General features: G+C 63.5%; 5 protein-coding genes across 5 annotated transcripts, besides 6 other annotated features; all 5 read left to right on the top strand.

Annotated features, from left to right (window-relative positions):
* Positions 1-312: 312 nt before the first annotated feature.
* On the top strand, positions 313-2943 carry Tco025E_01621 (mismatch repair protein MLH1; the record flags this gene model as incomplete). The annotated part of the gene is made up of 1 exon (XM_029368559.1): positions 313-2943. One exon carries the CDS (start codon positions 313-315, stop codon positions 2941-2943), a length of 2631 nt encoding a protein of 876 aa, XP_029231344.1.
* Positions 2944-3637: 694 nt separating this feature from the next.
* Tco025E_01620 (putative kinesin) lies at positions 3638-8584 on the top strand (the record flags this gene model as incomplete). Its single annotated transcript, XM_029368558.1, has 1 exon — positions 3638-8584. The coding sequence occupies one exon, from the start codon at positions 3638-3640 to the stop codon at positions 8582-8584; it is 4947 nt and encodes a 1648-aa protein (XP_029231343.1).
* An 80-nt stretch (positions 8585-8664) lies between these two features.
* Positions 8665-8694: a sequence feature (A-rich).
* Positions 8695-8864: 170 nt separating this feature from the next.
* Positions 8865-8932: a sequence feature (GA-rich).
* Positions 8933-9156: 224 nt separating this feature from the next.
* Positions 9157-9185: a microsatellite.
* Positions 9186-9191: 6 nt separating this feature from the next.
* On the top strand, positions 9192-9917 carry Tco025E_01619 (uncharacterized protein; the record flags this gene model as incomplete). The annotated part of the gene is made up of 1 exon (XM_029368557.1): positions 9192-9917. The coding sequence occupies one exon, from the start codon at positions 9192-9194 to the stop codon at positions 9915-9917; it is 726 nt and encodes a 241-aa protein (XP_029231342.1).
* A 93-nt stretch (positions 9918-10010) lies between these two features.
* Positions 10011-10047: a microsatellite.
* A 132-nt stretch (positions 10048-10179) lies between these two features.
* Positions 10180-10228: a sequence feature (A-rich).
* A 115-nt stretch (positions 10229-10343) lies between these two features.
* Positions 10344-11534, top strand: Tco025E_01618 (citrate lyase subunit beta; the record flags this gene model as incomplete). Its single annotated transcript, XM_029368556.1, has 1 exon — positions 10344-11534. One exon carries the CDS (start codon positions 10344-10346, stop codon positions 11532-11534), a length of 1191 nt encoding a protein of 396 aa, XP_029231341.1.
* Positions 11535-11868: 334 nt separating this feature from the next.
* On the top strand, positions 11869-13194 carry Tco025E_01617 (putative protein kinase, putative,serine/threonine-protein kinase; the record flags this gene model as incomplete). The annotated part of the gene is made up of 1 exon (XM_029368555.1): positions 11869-13194. One exon carries the CDS (start codon positions 11869-11871, stop codon positions 13192-13194), a length of 1326 nt encoding a protein of 441 aa, XP_029231340.1.
* A 183-nt stretch (positions 13195-13377) lies between these two features.
* Positions 13378-13413: a microsatellite.
* Positions 13414-13489: the final 76 nt, after the last annotated feature.

Here is a 13489-nt window from a genome sequence, read left to right as displayed (position 1 = left end):
TATCCGCGTGCGGGGCGGTCTGAAGGCGGGGGCGGACTGGGTGGGTCCACATGTTTGGACCGTTTGCCGCGTGTGCGTCTCTTTTACGTGTGTCTGTGGTCGCATTAGTATTTAACATGTGTCTGCAACGCAATTGCGGTGGTGTTGAATTGCCTTTTGGCCCCGTGGGTTGGTGGCCTGGCCGCAGCTTGTGTGGGGGGCGTTTGTTCCCCTCTCTCATCGTTGCAGTTTCACTTTTTTTTTCTTTTTTTGTGGCTTCTCCGTTTTCGCCGTCCACTGGGCAAGCTGTGTTCCCGAGCAGAGAGCGGGGGGATGGGGGCGGCGACCGGCGCGGAGATGCGCCACATTGAGCGTTTGCCCGAGAGCGTCGTCAACCGCATCGCCGCAGGGGAGGTGGTGCAGCGCCCGAGTGCGGCGCTGAAGGAGCTGCTGGAGAACGCCCTGGACGCGGGGGCCGCCTTCGTCCAGGTCCTCGTGCACGACGGCGGGCTGGGGGTGCTGCAGGTGACGGACGACGGCCACGGCATCCACCGCGAGGACCTGCCGCTGCTGTGCGAGCGCTACGCCACCAGCAAACTGCGCTCCTTTGAGGAGCTGAGCCGCATCACCTCCTTCGGCTTCCGCGGGGAGGCGCTGAGCTCCATCTCGTACGTCGCTAGGGTGACGGTGACGACGCTGCGGCGCGCTGGCCCCGACGGGGCCCCGCCTGGAACGCTTGCGTGGCGCTGCCACTACCTGGATGGCGCGATGCAGGGCGAGCCGACGCCGTGCGCCGGCAACCCCGGCACAAGCATCCGCGTGGAGAGGATGTTTTACAATTCCGCCGTGCGCCGCCGCGCGCTCAACCGCCCCTCGGAAGAGTACGGCCGCATTGTGGCCGTTGTCGCACGGTACGCCCTGGCCTTTCCGCACGTCGCGTTTTCCTGCCGCCGGGAGGAGGGTGGCGGGGCGAAGGCGGAGGTTTTCTTCCCCAGGGACTCCGCCACGCTCGCGAACATCCGTCTCTTTCACGGCCCGGCGATTGCCTCCCACCTGCACGAGCTGAGGTGCGTCGGGGCCAGCGCCGAGGGATGCTCGGCGGAGGCGGTGCTGGCGGCACGAGGGAGCGCCGGCGAGGGCTGCTTCCTCATACGCGGCTACACCAGCGGCATGGCGCTGCTCAACCGCAGCCCGTACCTCTGCGTGTTTGTCAACAACCGGCTGGTGGAGAGCGCCGCCATCAAGCGGGCGGTGGACACCGTCTACAGCGGCGTCCTGACGGGCGGCAACCGCCCCTTTACGGTGCTCTTCATCACCGTCCCCCCGGACCGCGTGGACGTGAACATACACCCCACCAAGCACGAGGTCTGCCTCCTTGACGAGGAAATTATAGTGGCGCAGCTCTCGGAGAATGTCCGGCTTGCCGTGCTGGAGTCGGCCGCCCGTCGTCAGCTCGACACCCGGCACGTACTCTCCAAGGCGGCTGCCCTGTGTGACAGGGGGGCGCACTTGCCGCCGCCGTCCACTTCCGTGTGCTCCTCCTCCACCCGCGCCGTTGCTGGAGTGGCGCCGCCGCCTTGCAACGTCGTGCGGGTGGAGCCACAGCGTGGGGCGCTCGACGCCTATTGCCGGCGCTTGCCGGCGGCGGATGAGGACGGGGCAAGCAAGCCATCCCTGGACGACGGCGGCGGCGGGCTGCCGCGGCCGGAGGCCCGCGGCCAGTTGTATCTCTTGGCCGCAGGGGACTCGGCGGACGTCGTCTTCCACGCGGAGCCCCACGCCGCGCAGGCGTCGAGCGTCCGCCCGCCAGCGTGCGACGATGTTACCGCGCCTCCTGCCACGCCGATCGTGAAGGCTGACGCCACGACTGCCGCTGGCGGAAACACGGAGGTGTTTGCGAATATACTAAAGGAAGAAGCGGAGGACGAGGGCGGCGACGACGACGACGACGACGACTTGGGCTATGTCATGCGGCAGTTCAAGCGTCAGCGGAGGGAGATCCAGAGGGCGGCTGGCATGGCAACCGCCGCCGAGGAAGACGCGGAAGAAGAAGAGGACGTCGGCGGGGCGCGGGCAACGTCAGGGTTGCCTGCCGACGGAGCTGCGGCGGAGACTGTGCCAGATGGAGCGGAGAGCTTGCTGCTTACGAGTGTGTCTACCGTTGTTTCACACATTCTGCAGGCAACTTCCCCCACTGCCCAGTCACTTTTTGAGAAGCTGGCGTACGTGGGCGTGCTCAACGACTGCATGTTTCTGGCGCAGGCGGGAACCACCCTCTACGCCGTGGAGACGCTGCGTCTGGTTCGTCTCGTCGTGTACCAGCGCATATTCATGCGGTGGTCCGTGGCGTCACTGCCGGCGCCGCCGCAGCTGCTGCTGCAGGAGCCCGTGAAGGTGACTGACCTGCTGGGATTTGCCCTCCAGCACGACGTTCCCCCCGGTGCAGACGTTGCTTCCGCCGAGGGCATGCAACGCACCGTGCGCCGAATGGACCGATGCCTCCGTCAGTGGCGCTGCATGCTACTGGAGTACTTTGCCATTGAGATCACACACGACGGTTATCTCTTGGCGCTGCCGTTCGGCCTGAATGCCTCGTGGCCGCCCCCTCCGCGGGTCGTGCCACTCTTTCTCTGGCGCCTGGCGGCGGAAGTGCCGTACCGTGAGGGCGAATTGGCCTGCTTCACCGCGGTCGCCCGCCACATTGCGGACACTCTGTACGGACTACGCCTGCACGACGCCTGGCAGGAGCCGCGCCCGGCCCCGTCACCGGGTGATGCGGCTTCTGGCGACGGTGCGGACACGGACGACGGTGTGCCTTCCTTCGTGGACGCCATTCGGTTTGCGCTGTTGCCGTGCGCGACGAGCCCAAAGTTTTTTTTTCCGCCGGCCGATGCATTGCTCGATGGCACGCTGCAGGCAGTGGTGTCGGTGGAGGAGCTCTACAAGGTGTTCGAGCGCTGCTAGGCGCGGCGGCGGGGCAAGGGGTTCCCCCCGCCCGCACTTCACCACACCGTCCCTCGCGCCCTGCCTCCGTCCCTCCTGCCGCCTTTGCGCTTTCAGGACCCTTCCTGCCCGCCGCACACAGACACGCGGCGCGCGGCGTGGGCGGGGCACACCTCCCTGGCGCTCTCTTGGGATGCCGTGAATCCAGCAAGCAGGAGCGGCAGCGTGCCGCTTTCAGAGATGTGTTCATGTCTTTTTTGTTTGTTTGTGTCTGTAATGTTTGTGCCCTTGCCGCCGGGCGGTCCCTCGCCCGCCCTGTCCTCCTCCTTTGCGTGCGTGTGTTCCTGTACCCCGCTTCAGCTCCCCCGCTCTTTTTCCCCCATTCTATTATATATATTTCTCTCTCTGTGTGTGCAAGGCGTGGGACGCCGAGAGGGAAGAGGGAGCAAACAAAGAGGTTTAGGGAAGCAAAGGCGGGGCGGTGAAGCCCGGCCGCAAGCAAAGGCGGAGGAACTGAGAAGGAGGGCCTGGCGGAGGAGAGGCGCGGGCCGCTCTGCTGCAAGGCGAAGGCGGCAACACTAACAACAACTTACAACAACAGTAATAGAAGCAAGAAGAAGCGGGGGAGCCACACAAACACACACAAAGTATACTATCTATCCATTTCTACTACTCTTTCTTTCTCTCTCTCACCGTGTGTGTGTGTGTGTATTGCATGTACGCGGAGGACGCAGGGGGCGGGGACCCGTCGGACGAGCCGCCGGCGTTCGCTGGCGAGCGCCCTGGGGCGTTGTCTCCGCCGGGTAGGGTGCACCTCACCCCGCGGCGCCGCGTGGTGCTGCCGGTTGTGCACATCCGCGCCAGGCCCATCCTGCCGTACCTGGGGGAGCGGAAGGAGCAGCGCCACGTGTGGTGCCTCGACCACCAGAACCTCGTGGTGCGCTCCAGTAAGGTGGCGTCGGCGCGCCGTCAGACCGCGTCGCCGGTGTGTGGCAGCGGTGCCCCCAATAGTGCGCCACAGTCGCCGTTTGCGTCGCCGCAGCTGCGGCCCCACTCCGTCTCCCCTGTGCGGTGGAGTGAGCTGCCGCTGGCCAGGACGCCGTTCGGCAGGCAGACGCCGCGGGGTCACCGCAGAGACGCCTCGTGCCCCCGCCGCACTTCAACTGCCACCCCACGGAGGGGAACTCGACCTACCACGCCAACCACGCAGGAGGCCGCAGCGCCCAACCCACCTGGCTTCATTCGGCGGGAGGAGCACTTTAGCTTTGACTTTATCCACGGCGAGGACGCAACTCAAGATGAGGTCTTCGAGGAAAGCGTGCTGGATTTTGTTGACTTAGCACTCTTGGCGCAAAACGTCGCCATAGTCTGCTACGGCCCCACAGGGAGCGGCAAGACGTATAGCATGATGGGCCCCGCACGCAGTTCTGCGTTGAGGAAGCGAAGCCCTGTGATACCATCAATGTATAATGCAAACTTTTTTGAGGACCGACAGCTCTATGAGAACAGCAACCGAAGTAAAATTGGCACCGCGCTTGAGCCGCTGTCGAACAGCCACAGAAGCAGCAGTACCACGGTAGCCACCAATGCCTCGGGGTCAGCCGGGCTGGGGTCGATGACGACGCTAACACAAGGAGCACCCCCGCCCGCGGCGGCGGAAAGGGATGAGGGGCAGCAGCAGCAACAACAGCAGGAAGGGAGAGGCGCGCAGAGTCCAGGGCGTGGAGCGGATGCCAGAGAAGTCGTGGGGAGCCCATTATCTTCGGGTATGTCTCCGTTCGACTTGGAATTCCCGCTCTACACGGACGCCTGCGCCGTGCCCAGAAACGAGATGAGCCTCACGGGACTTAGTAGTGGTCTGGCGGAGTCGTTGTTCGTGGCGGATGAGGTGAATGAGGCGGTGGGTTTGCTGCCGCGCCTGGTGCTCATTTTGCTGGAGCGCCGCGGGGAGACAGTCGTGCTTGAGCAAGAGGAATCGACGGCCAGAGCCTCACCCGCTGGCCGGTCCGGCGGGGTAGGTGATAGAAGCCAGGACAGGCAGAGGCGAGGCCGTGGCGCCTCCCTGACGCTGCAGGAGCTTATCCTTTACGGCGTGGAGCTGTACATGGACGAGTTCCACGACTTGCTGGATCCCGCTAAACGGCTGATCTCAAACGTCAGCGACATCGGCGGCCTTGACGCATTCTGTCGGAACATGAACAGCCCTGGCGCCTTCGCGGCAGGTGGTGCTGGGAAACGCTCGAGTGGCGTGGGCGGCACCCCTTTTCGCGGCGGTGGGGTGCCGGTGTCCTCCGTCGACGACTTCCGCCGCTGCTACAAGCTGGCGTCGCGCAATCGGGTGACGAAGGGGCACCAGCGCAACGACACGAGCTCGCGCTCGCACGCCGTTTTCATTCTGCAACTGCAGTTCGACCTGACGGACTCGCGGCACGCGGGCGGTGAGGCCGTGGCGCAGCGCGTCTGCTCGTACGTGGCGATGGTCGACCTCGCCGGCTCCGAGCGGGTGAAGGAGACGAAGGTGGAGGGGGCCGCGCTCCGCGAGGCGCAGTACATCAACAAGTCTATCTCCGCCCTCTCAGCCGTGCTTCTGGCGTTGTACCAACGATCTAGTCATGTGCCGTACCGGGACTCCAAGCTCACGCGTTTGCTGCGGCCGTGCCTGGAGTCCGGACACGTGCTGACCCTCGTGCATGTCACGCCCTGCTCCGCGGAGGAGACGCTAAGGAGCCTCAAGTTTGCAGAGCTGGTGCGTCACACAAACGTACAAACCCACAGTTTGGCAAACGCCTCAACAGAAGTGGTGTCATTGCTCGAGGACTTGCGAGACCCGCATGCGGAGGAGCGCATCGAGGCGTACCGCCGACTGGAGGTGGAGTACGTCCAGCTCTGCGCGGAGATGCGGCTTGCGTACCTCAGTCGTGACACGCAGGACGTCTCGCAACAGGACTCCCTGACGCCCGCGATAAACTCTGCAGCTGCGTGGTCTGCAGGCCAGGAATTGTCGCCAGGTCAGAGGCGCGCGTACATTATTGGAACTCTTGTGGAGCGGCAACTGCACCGCTACCGGGCGATGGAGGACAAACGGATGCAGGAGGCCGCCGCGGAGATTGAGAGGGAGTGGGAGTTCTACGTCGAGAGCGCGCGCCGCAGCAAGCGACAGGAGATTGAAGATCTACAGACTGCCGTTGAGCAGCTGCAGGCCGTCAATGCACGGCTGGCGAAGGAGAACAGCCAACCGGTGCTGCGCGACGAGCATGCCATGGACATCAAGCGACACATGAGGGAGCTTGCTGCCGAGATGACGAACTGCGCAAGGGAGAAGCTGCTGCTCCGGGAGGGAATGCGCGCCATTGACCAGCGCATTGCCCTGCAAGCGGACTTGGAGCGTTGCCTGGATGAGCAGCTGCGGAAGACGCAAAGGGTTGAGGCGGAGGCAGGCGGTAACAGTGCGAGGCTGTCCGTCGACGGCCACGTGGATGGGGAGATGGGGGAGATCTTCCACCAACAGCACCTTCTCTCAAAGGAGATGTCGCTGCTGCGAAAGGAGGCAAGCTGCTTTGTATTGGGTGACGGGATCTGGGAGGGGATCTGGGCCCGCGTCATGCGGCAGGAGTTACTGCTGGCCATCAGCATAGATCTGGAAATGCTGGAGGGCATTCTGCTGCGCCCCCAGTCCCTGCGCTGGGTGCTGGAGGCGAATGGATTGACGTCGGAGGCGGCGCGGGAGGCCGCCTTCCCCACGTATTCGGTCGTCCGTAGCGTCAAGACATTGCTGGACACCTTCGAAACGCTGAAGAAGCAGGCGGCGGGCCACGCCAACGGTGCGGGGGAGAGTGAGGTGCGGAGGGCCCCGCTTCCCCCAATTCCACTTGCCCTGTCGAACGGCGACGAGGTGAGAGCCGCGGCGACGCTCGTTGGCTGCTACGGCGACGAGGCAAAGATGCAGGAGGTGGGGGTGAGGCAGCTGGCCGAGGAGGGGATCTTCTGCGAGGTCACGTGTCTCTCCATGGGGGTCGAGGAGCTCGTGCGGCGGCGGCCGTCGGCCACGGGGCTAATGCAGCTGACGAATTACAAGGTGCCGTGGGGCTGCTTGCGGCTGGTGCGCCCACCCAAGGACGCCTCCTCCTACTGCCTGGAGTTCTTCCAGCGCGCGTACACCGGCAGCGACAAGGTGCGGGACCGGCGCGTCATCTCCATTCCGCTGGCTGAGCCGCAGCTCCGCCTCAAATTACACGTCTTTGAGGCGGAGGGGCTGCTGTACACCCCGGCGTGGGACGACGCGTCGCCGGCCCCGGACACCGCCCTCCCACTGCTGGCGCTGGAGCTGCGGGGCGTTCACCCTGCCACCAACGCAAGCGCGCAACACCACCAAAATGGAGGTACAAGCGCGCGCTCGCGGGGACACGCACACTACAACGCCCCGCCTCCCCTCGACACCGGGGGCGCGTACAACGGTCATGGACTGCTGCCTACTGGCGCTGAAAACGCCAACTCGCGTGACTTTTTGCTCACCAAGCGTCTGGATTGCGGCGGGGACTTGCTGCTTCCGTCTGGTTGCATGGCGGCGTGCGAGGAGGGAGGAGGGTGCTTCCTGCTGCATTTCCCAGAACGGCTTTTTGCAAAAGCAACCCGCACAGAGGCGGTGGAGTGCATTGTTGCCGCCCTTTCAGGTCTGACGCTGCCTTTGTTTTCGGACGCGTCGCAGGGTTGCTCTTCCAGCACCACCGACTCAGACACCGTGATTGGTGACGTTCGTGTGGTGACGTATCAGCACGTGCCGTACGTGCTGCTCAGCAGCGAAGGTGGTCCGCTGCGGGGCAGCCATGCAACAAGCCTGCCGGTGCCTCGTAGGGTGGGGATGCAGTTGCTGGGGTACTTCAGTGCCACCCAGATTCGCTTCTACTTTCAAATGGATGACGACAATGGGACGAGTGAGAAGAGCGAAACGGATTCGCGTTCCCCGCCGTTTTCCCACGGTCGATTTGCCAGGTCATTTTCCACTGCTTGCGCTATGCTGAGCCGTCTTGGCACTTTAGTTCCCGCCCCTTCTGCTGCGGGCGGCAGTGTTGATAGCGAAGAGGGCGGTCGTGGGAAGAATGGCGGCAGCGGCGCGGAGGCCACGGAGGACGTGGATGGGGCGGAGTCACTGATGCAGCGCATGCAGCGGCTTTTCGCATTTCGCAAAAAGACGTGTGCGCTGGTGCGCCAGCAGATCTTCGACGCCGAGGACATTAAGGCGGAGCTCCTTTACAGCTACTCCGACAGCGAGTTGCTGCAAGGGACACACATCAAGGCTGTGCTGAAGGAGGCTCGGGAATTGATCGACCTGCAGCAGCCACGCAGAAGCACGGCTCTTGTATTGCATGGGCCCGTGCGTGCCACCCCCGGTTTGTGCCGTGAGATGTGCGGCACCACCGTTCCCTGGACGCTCTGGCACTGGGCACACCGCTGGAAGGCGCTGCAGGAGGCCCACAGACTCCACCAGGCGCTGACCGGCGCCCATGACGTGGGCGATGACTCGGATAGCGCGGACGACTCTGCGGGTGACGGCGGCGGCGGCCGTCTCTCCACGGTGGCCTCCACCGTGGCCCCACGGGACGCCGCCGGGCAGTCACTCCTCGCCTTTGAGGAGCTGCCGTGCTTCCTCACCTGCATGGAATAGCTGGTGGGGTATGCGGCCCCCTCCCCCGACACCCCACCCCCGCTCACGACAAAGTTTACCTTTGCGCTTGTGCGTGTGTGTTTTTTTTCTTTCTTTTCATTTTTTTTTTTGCTTGAGCCTGCCAAGCCCCGGTTGCGGCGTCGTGGGAAGATGCGCCCTCTCACACTATTTTGCTGCTTTCTTCCATGTCGTTCTCTTTTGAGTATTTTTGGTTTTTTTTTTCTCTCTCTTTTACTATGCTTATTTAGCTTGTTCACGTTTGCGTGTCGCTTGTGTTTGCCTCTCCCCTCCCTCCCTCCCTCCCTCCCCCCGTTCCCCCTTCTCGTCGTCCTCCTCTCTCTCTCTCTCCCGCCGCACCCACCACCAGCTCGCACTGCCCGCTGCAGCGCCACATATTTGACGCTGGCGTGCACCTGACGCCCGCACGCACGCGCCCGGCAGGGCGGCCACCGCGAGAGGGGGCGCGATACCGCGTGAGGAGAGAAGTAGAGGGCTGAGGCAACGTGCGCGTTTGGCGCCTACTTTCGCCCTTTTCGCCCCCCTTTGCTTTGCCGCACCCCGCAGCCAGACAGGGAAGGAAGGAAGGAAGGAGGGAAGGAAGCGGCGCATGGACTCCGACGACGACCTCCAACTCCCGCCGCCGCGGCCCGCCATCAACCTGTCCGACTCGGACGATGACTTGCCGCCGCCCGCGGGGCTGGCGCCGAAGCGGCGGGCGCCGCCGCCCGTGAGGCCGGCCGGAGGAGCTGCGCTGCTTTCGCCGAATAACAAAGCCAGCACCGTCCATCGCGGCGAGCTCGCCAGCTCGCCGCCTGTGTCTCCCCCCGCGGCTCTTGCGGCACCGAAGGGCGCGAGCCACGCGGATCCGCAGCAACAGCTGCCACCTTTGCCGTTCACCGCTGACGCAAAGACGAGGGTTAACCCTGCCAAGGTGTACAAGGAGGGCTTCTTGTTTAAGCAGCAGCCAAGCTGGCCGTACAGCAACCAGAAGCGGTACTGTGTGCTAAAGAACTGTAGGCTTTACTACTTTGACTCGCAGGAAAGCATGAAGGAGGGCAAGCCGCAGGGTGTGATTGACCTCACCAACGCGAAGCTGACGGATCCCGGGAGCGAGGCCAAGCTACCGTCGAACTTTGGGATCCACGTGGCGAGCGAGAGGCAGGCGGACGGGGGAGGCAGCGGCAGCAACAAGAAAGAGCGGACGTTCATTTTCTCCGTCGTGCACGTCCACGAGCTGGGCGAGTGGAAGGCGGCTGTTCAGGCCGTTGTGGGCGACACCGAGGAGGATGAAGGGGCGCACTGGTTTGAGAAGATGGTGCAGGGGGTTTACTAGCGGCGCCGGCAATCTTCTCGGCGGGCGGAAGGGGGGAAAGTGAGGAACGCACCAAAAGCATGCATCGCCTCTCTCACTCCACAGTGTACGTCGAACGCAAACGCAAACGCAAGCCAAACGGCGAAAGCAACAAACGGTGCACGCCGTTCTTATCGAAATTACTACCAGTCAGGGGATCAGCAGCGATGGTGCACCCCCCGCTGTTTCTCCGCCAATGCGAGGAGGCAGAACAAAGTGAAAAATGGGAACTCGCGAAGATCTCTTTATTGCTCTTTTTTTTATTGTACTTTTCTTTATTTATTTGTTTATTTGCTCCCTCTCCCGCTGTGGTGCTGGCCTCGGGGGAGGTAGACTTTTTTTTTTCGTTGCGCCTCTCTTCCTCCGCCTCTGAGCATCCCCACCGTAGCGGCCAGGCGGCGTCCAGTTATGCGGCGCCTCACCCCGCGGCTGCGTGGAGCCTGCAGTGAGCTGTGGAAAGGGCTGACGCAGATGTACGACGACTACGTGCTCTGGCAGGACCGCAGAGACGACGCCCGGTGCGCCGCTTCCGCCGAGGCGAGCGCGGATGGGAGTGGCGGCGTCGTCGTCGTCATCGATCGCCGCATGCGCGAGAACGCGAACGCCTGCCCGCGGAGTGTTCTTGTGATTCCTGCCGACGGTATCGCAGACGCGTGTCGAAGACACCGGCGCAGCGGGGCCACCGCGGATGCCGTGGTGTTTGACTTAACGTGCTGCAAGGGACGTGGAGGGGAGGCGCGCGACGGCATCTTGCGTTTCTTGCAGACGGAGGAACCGGGTGAAAACCGGGGCGAGGAGAAGCGTGAGGAGGGGGCGTGCCCGCGCGCCGCAGAGCGGGGCCGCTACCTGATTCGTGTCAACTCCCCTGAGTTGGACCCCGTAAACGGGTTTCTGGACCTGGAGTTGGCCGCTTTGCTGGGCGACCGCATTGAGGGCGTTCTCCTGCCCGCGGTGACGGTCGACACTTACTCGCTCGCTGAGGCGTACATTCACCCCAGCCACCGTCTGTGGGCCTCCTTTGACACCCCGCTCTCCGTCGTGCAGGCGCCAGAGATTTGCCGCCAGGGCCACTACCACTACGCCGTGGTGGGCCCAAGGCGGCTTGCCGTGGAGCTCCAGCTGCCAATGGGCAAAGTCGCGTGCGGTGAGGCCTCTAGCGGCGACGTGGACAGTGACACTGCCCAGCATCTTGCCCTGCTTGGTTCGCTGCCTTTGCTGCACTGCAGCCTCCAGGTGTTACTTGCGGCCAGGGCCTTTAAGATGCACGTCTTGGACGGCGCCTTTGACGACGCCTCGGACACCGCCGGATTTCGCCGTGACGTCCACCTCGCCCGCTCGCTTGGGTTTGACGGCAAGCTGGTCGTGCACCCCGCGCAACTCGCCCCCTGCCACGCAGCATTTGCCCCCACAGAGGAGGAAGTGGCGTGGGCGAGGCGAGTGCAGCAGAGAGTGGCGCGGCGTGGCACCACGGAGGAGGCTGTAGGGAAGCGTGAGGCGACGCAGTGGCGACGTGCCGCATCTGTGCTCGAGCGGCAGGAGGAGGCAGCGCTTCCCGCAGCGGCCCCGGCTCATCGAAGCGGCGGCGGCAGAGCCAAGTAGAAGCGGCGTCCCCGTGATGCATGCGACTGACTGAGATGCCCTTCTTCACCCTTTCCTGCGAGTCTTCTTTGTGCGCGGGCCAAGTTGCCAGACCCTTCCACACTCCTGCAGGCTGCAGCCAGCAAATACACACGCACACACCCTTTCGGTTTTCTCTTGCTGTTTTTTTTTCATTCTTACCGTTCCTCCCCGCACGTTAACTCAAGTGCCCATCACGCATTTTCGCAGTACGCGCGTGCCGAGCGTCAGTTGCAAGTCGCCTCTGGCCACAAGGCACCTTTTCGGGTCGCTGTGCAATAGTACCTCCTCTCTGCGCACCTGTACTTTTCCCTGCATGTCGGAGGGCATCGTTGGCCGCGACAGTCAGGCGGCGGGGGCGAAGGTGTGCCACCACTGCGGTGCCCATTTCATCAAGTCGACGGCGAAGTTCTGCTCCAGGTGTGGGACGAAGAAGAAATCTTCTCTGGTGGGGCGAAGGGAGACGACGGGCCCCGTTGACGATAGACGCACGCCGTTGAAAGGCGGCCTGGACCACACGGGGATTTACCACTCAGGGGTGGCTGGCAAAGCCGGCAGCAGCGGCACCCGTGGCGATGACGACGGCGGGAAGGCGTCACAGTCCCCCGCACCAGCGCGGCTCTCGACCGTTCCGTCTCCGCAGCTGCCGCTGAAGCCGGACGAGGACCCGCAAGACCCTGCGGACGCCGACAGCACGATTCACGTGACGCCGGAGGAGGAGGAGAAGTATAATTCGTGGGCCACGCTTAGCCCAGACGGCATCACTCCGGAGATGCTGCAAACGAATGACGCACCCGCGCTCCGCTCGTGGCGACGTGGTCTGTTGATTGGCCGTGGGACGTACGGCTCTGTCTATTTGGGTTTACTTGACGATGGCTCTTTCTACGCCGTGAAGTGCGTGGAAATTGGGGGGAAGACTGGTATGTTCAGCGTCAAGGAGCTTGTCTCCCTCTCGCGGGAGATTAATATGATGCGTCGTCTGCATCACAAGAACCTCTGCACCTTTAAGGGTGTGTACTACGATTCACTGAACAACACGATTTGTATGTTTATGGAATACATCGGCGGCGGGTCTTTGACCTCGTTAGTGAAGAAATTCAAGCCACTCCCTCCTGCCGTGGTGCGGAGCTGGACCCGGCAGTTGCTCACCGGTCTACTCTACCTGCACACGCAGGGCATCATCCACCGCGACATCAAGGGTGACAACCTCCTCGTGGACACCTCAAGCGACCCAAAGCTGGAGTCGCAAATCAAGCTCGTGGACTTTGGTGCGGCCAGGCGGCTCTCGGACGCTGTGGCGCAGAGCCGGACCGTCATCGGCACCCCGTACTGGATGGCCCCGGAGGTGGTGGACGTGACCGGCACCGGCGCCGGCTACAGTTACAAGGCCGATGTCTGGTCCGTGGGGTGTACCGTGGCTGAGATGCTGACGGGGAAGCCGCCGTGGCCGAGTCAGGTGAACGCGCCCGCGGCCATCATGATGATTGCGCAGGCGACTGACGGGCCGACGGAGATTCCGGAGGCGGAGGCGACGCCGGGGTGCTTGGATTTTATGCGTAGGTGCTTCGTGCGGGACCCGGGGCGGCGGCCGACCGTGGAGGAGCTCATGCAGCACCCGTGGATCCTCGGGGAGGTGGCGTAGGACGCGCGCCCCCTGTGCGGCCCGGGGGTGGCTCTCTGCTCTGGTGTCCTTGAAAGAGAAACGTGGGGAGGGGGGCGGGGGGAAAAAAAGAGAACAGTTGCCAAGGAGAAATGATTGCGGCCACAGGCGATTCTCTGGTCATTGTCCCTTTTTACAGCTCGCGCCGTTTCTCCCCCCTCCCAGTTGCTTTTTTTTTTTGTTCTGTTTTGCTTTTGTTTTCACGTGCAACCACTCTGGCGCCGCCGCTGCGTGCGGACCGGTTTTTCCATCCCCCCCCACCGCTCCTGCGGGCCCC

The sequence above is a fragment of the Trypanosoma conorhini genome (assembly GCF_003719485.1).
Source record: "Trypanosoma conorhini strain 025E chromosome Unknown Tco_14.4_contig_00055, whole genome shotgun sequence".
In the NCBI taxonomy this organism is placed as follows: Eukaryota; Euglenozoa; class Kinetoplastea; order Trypanosomatida; family Trypanosomatidae; genus Trypanosoma; species Trypanosoma conorhini.
This window is presented reverse-complemented; position numbering and strand designations above follow the sequence as displayed.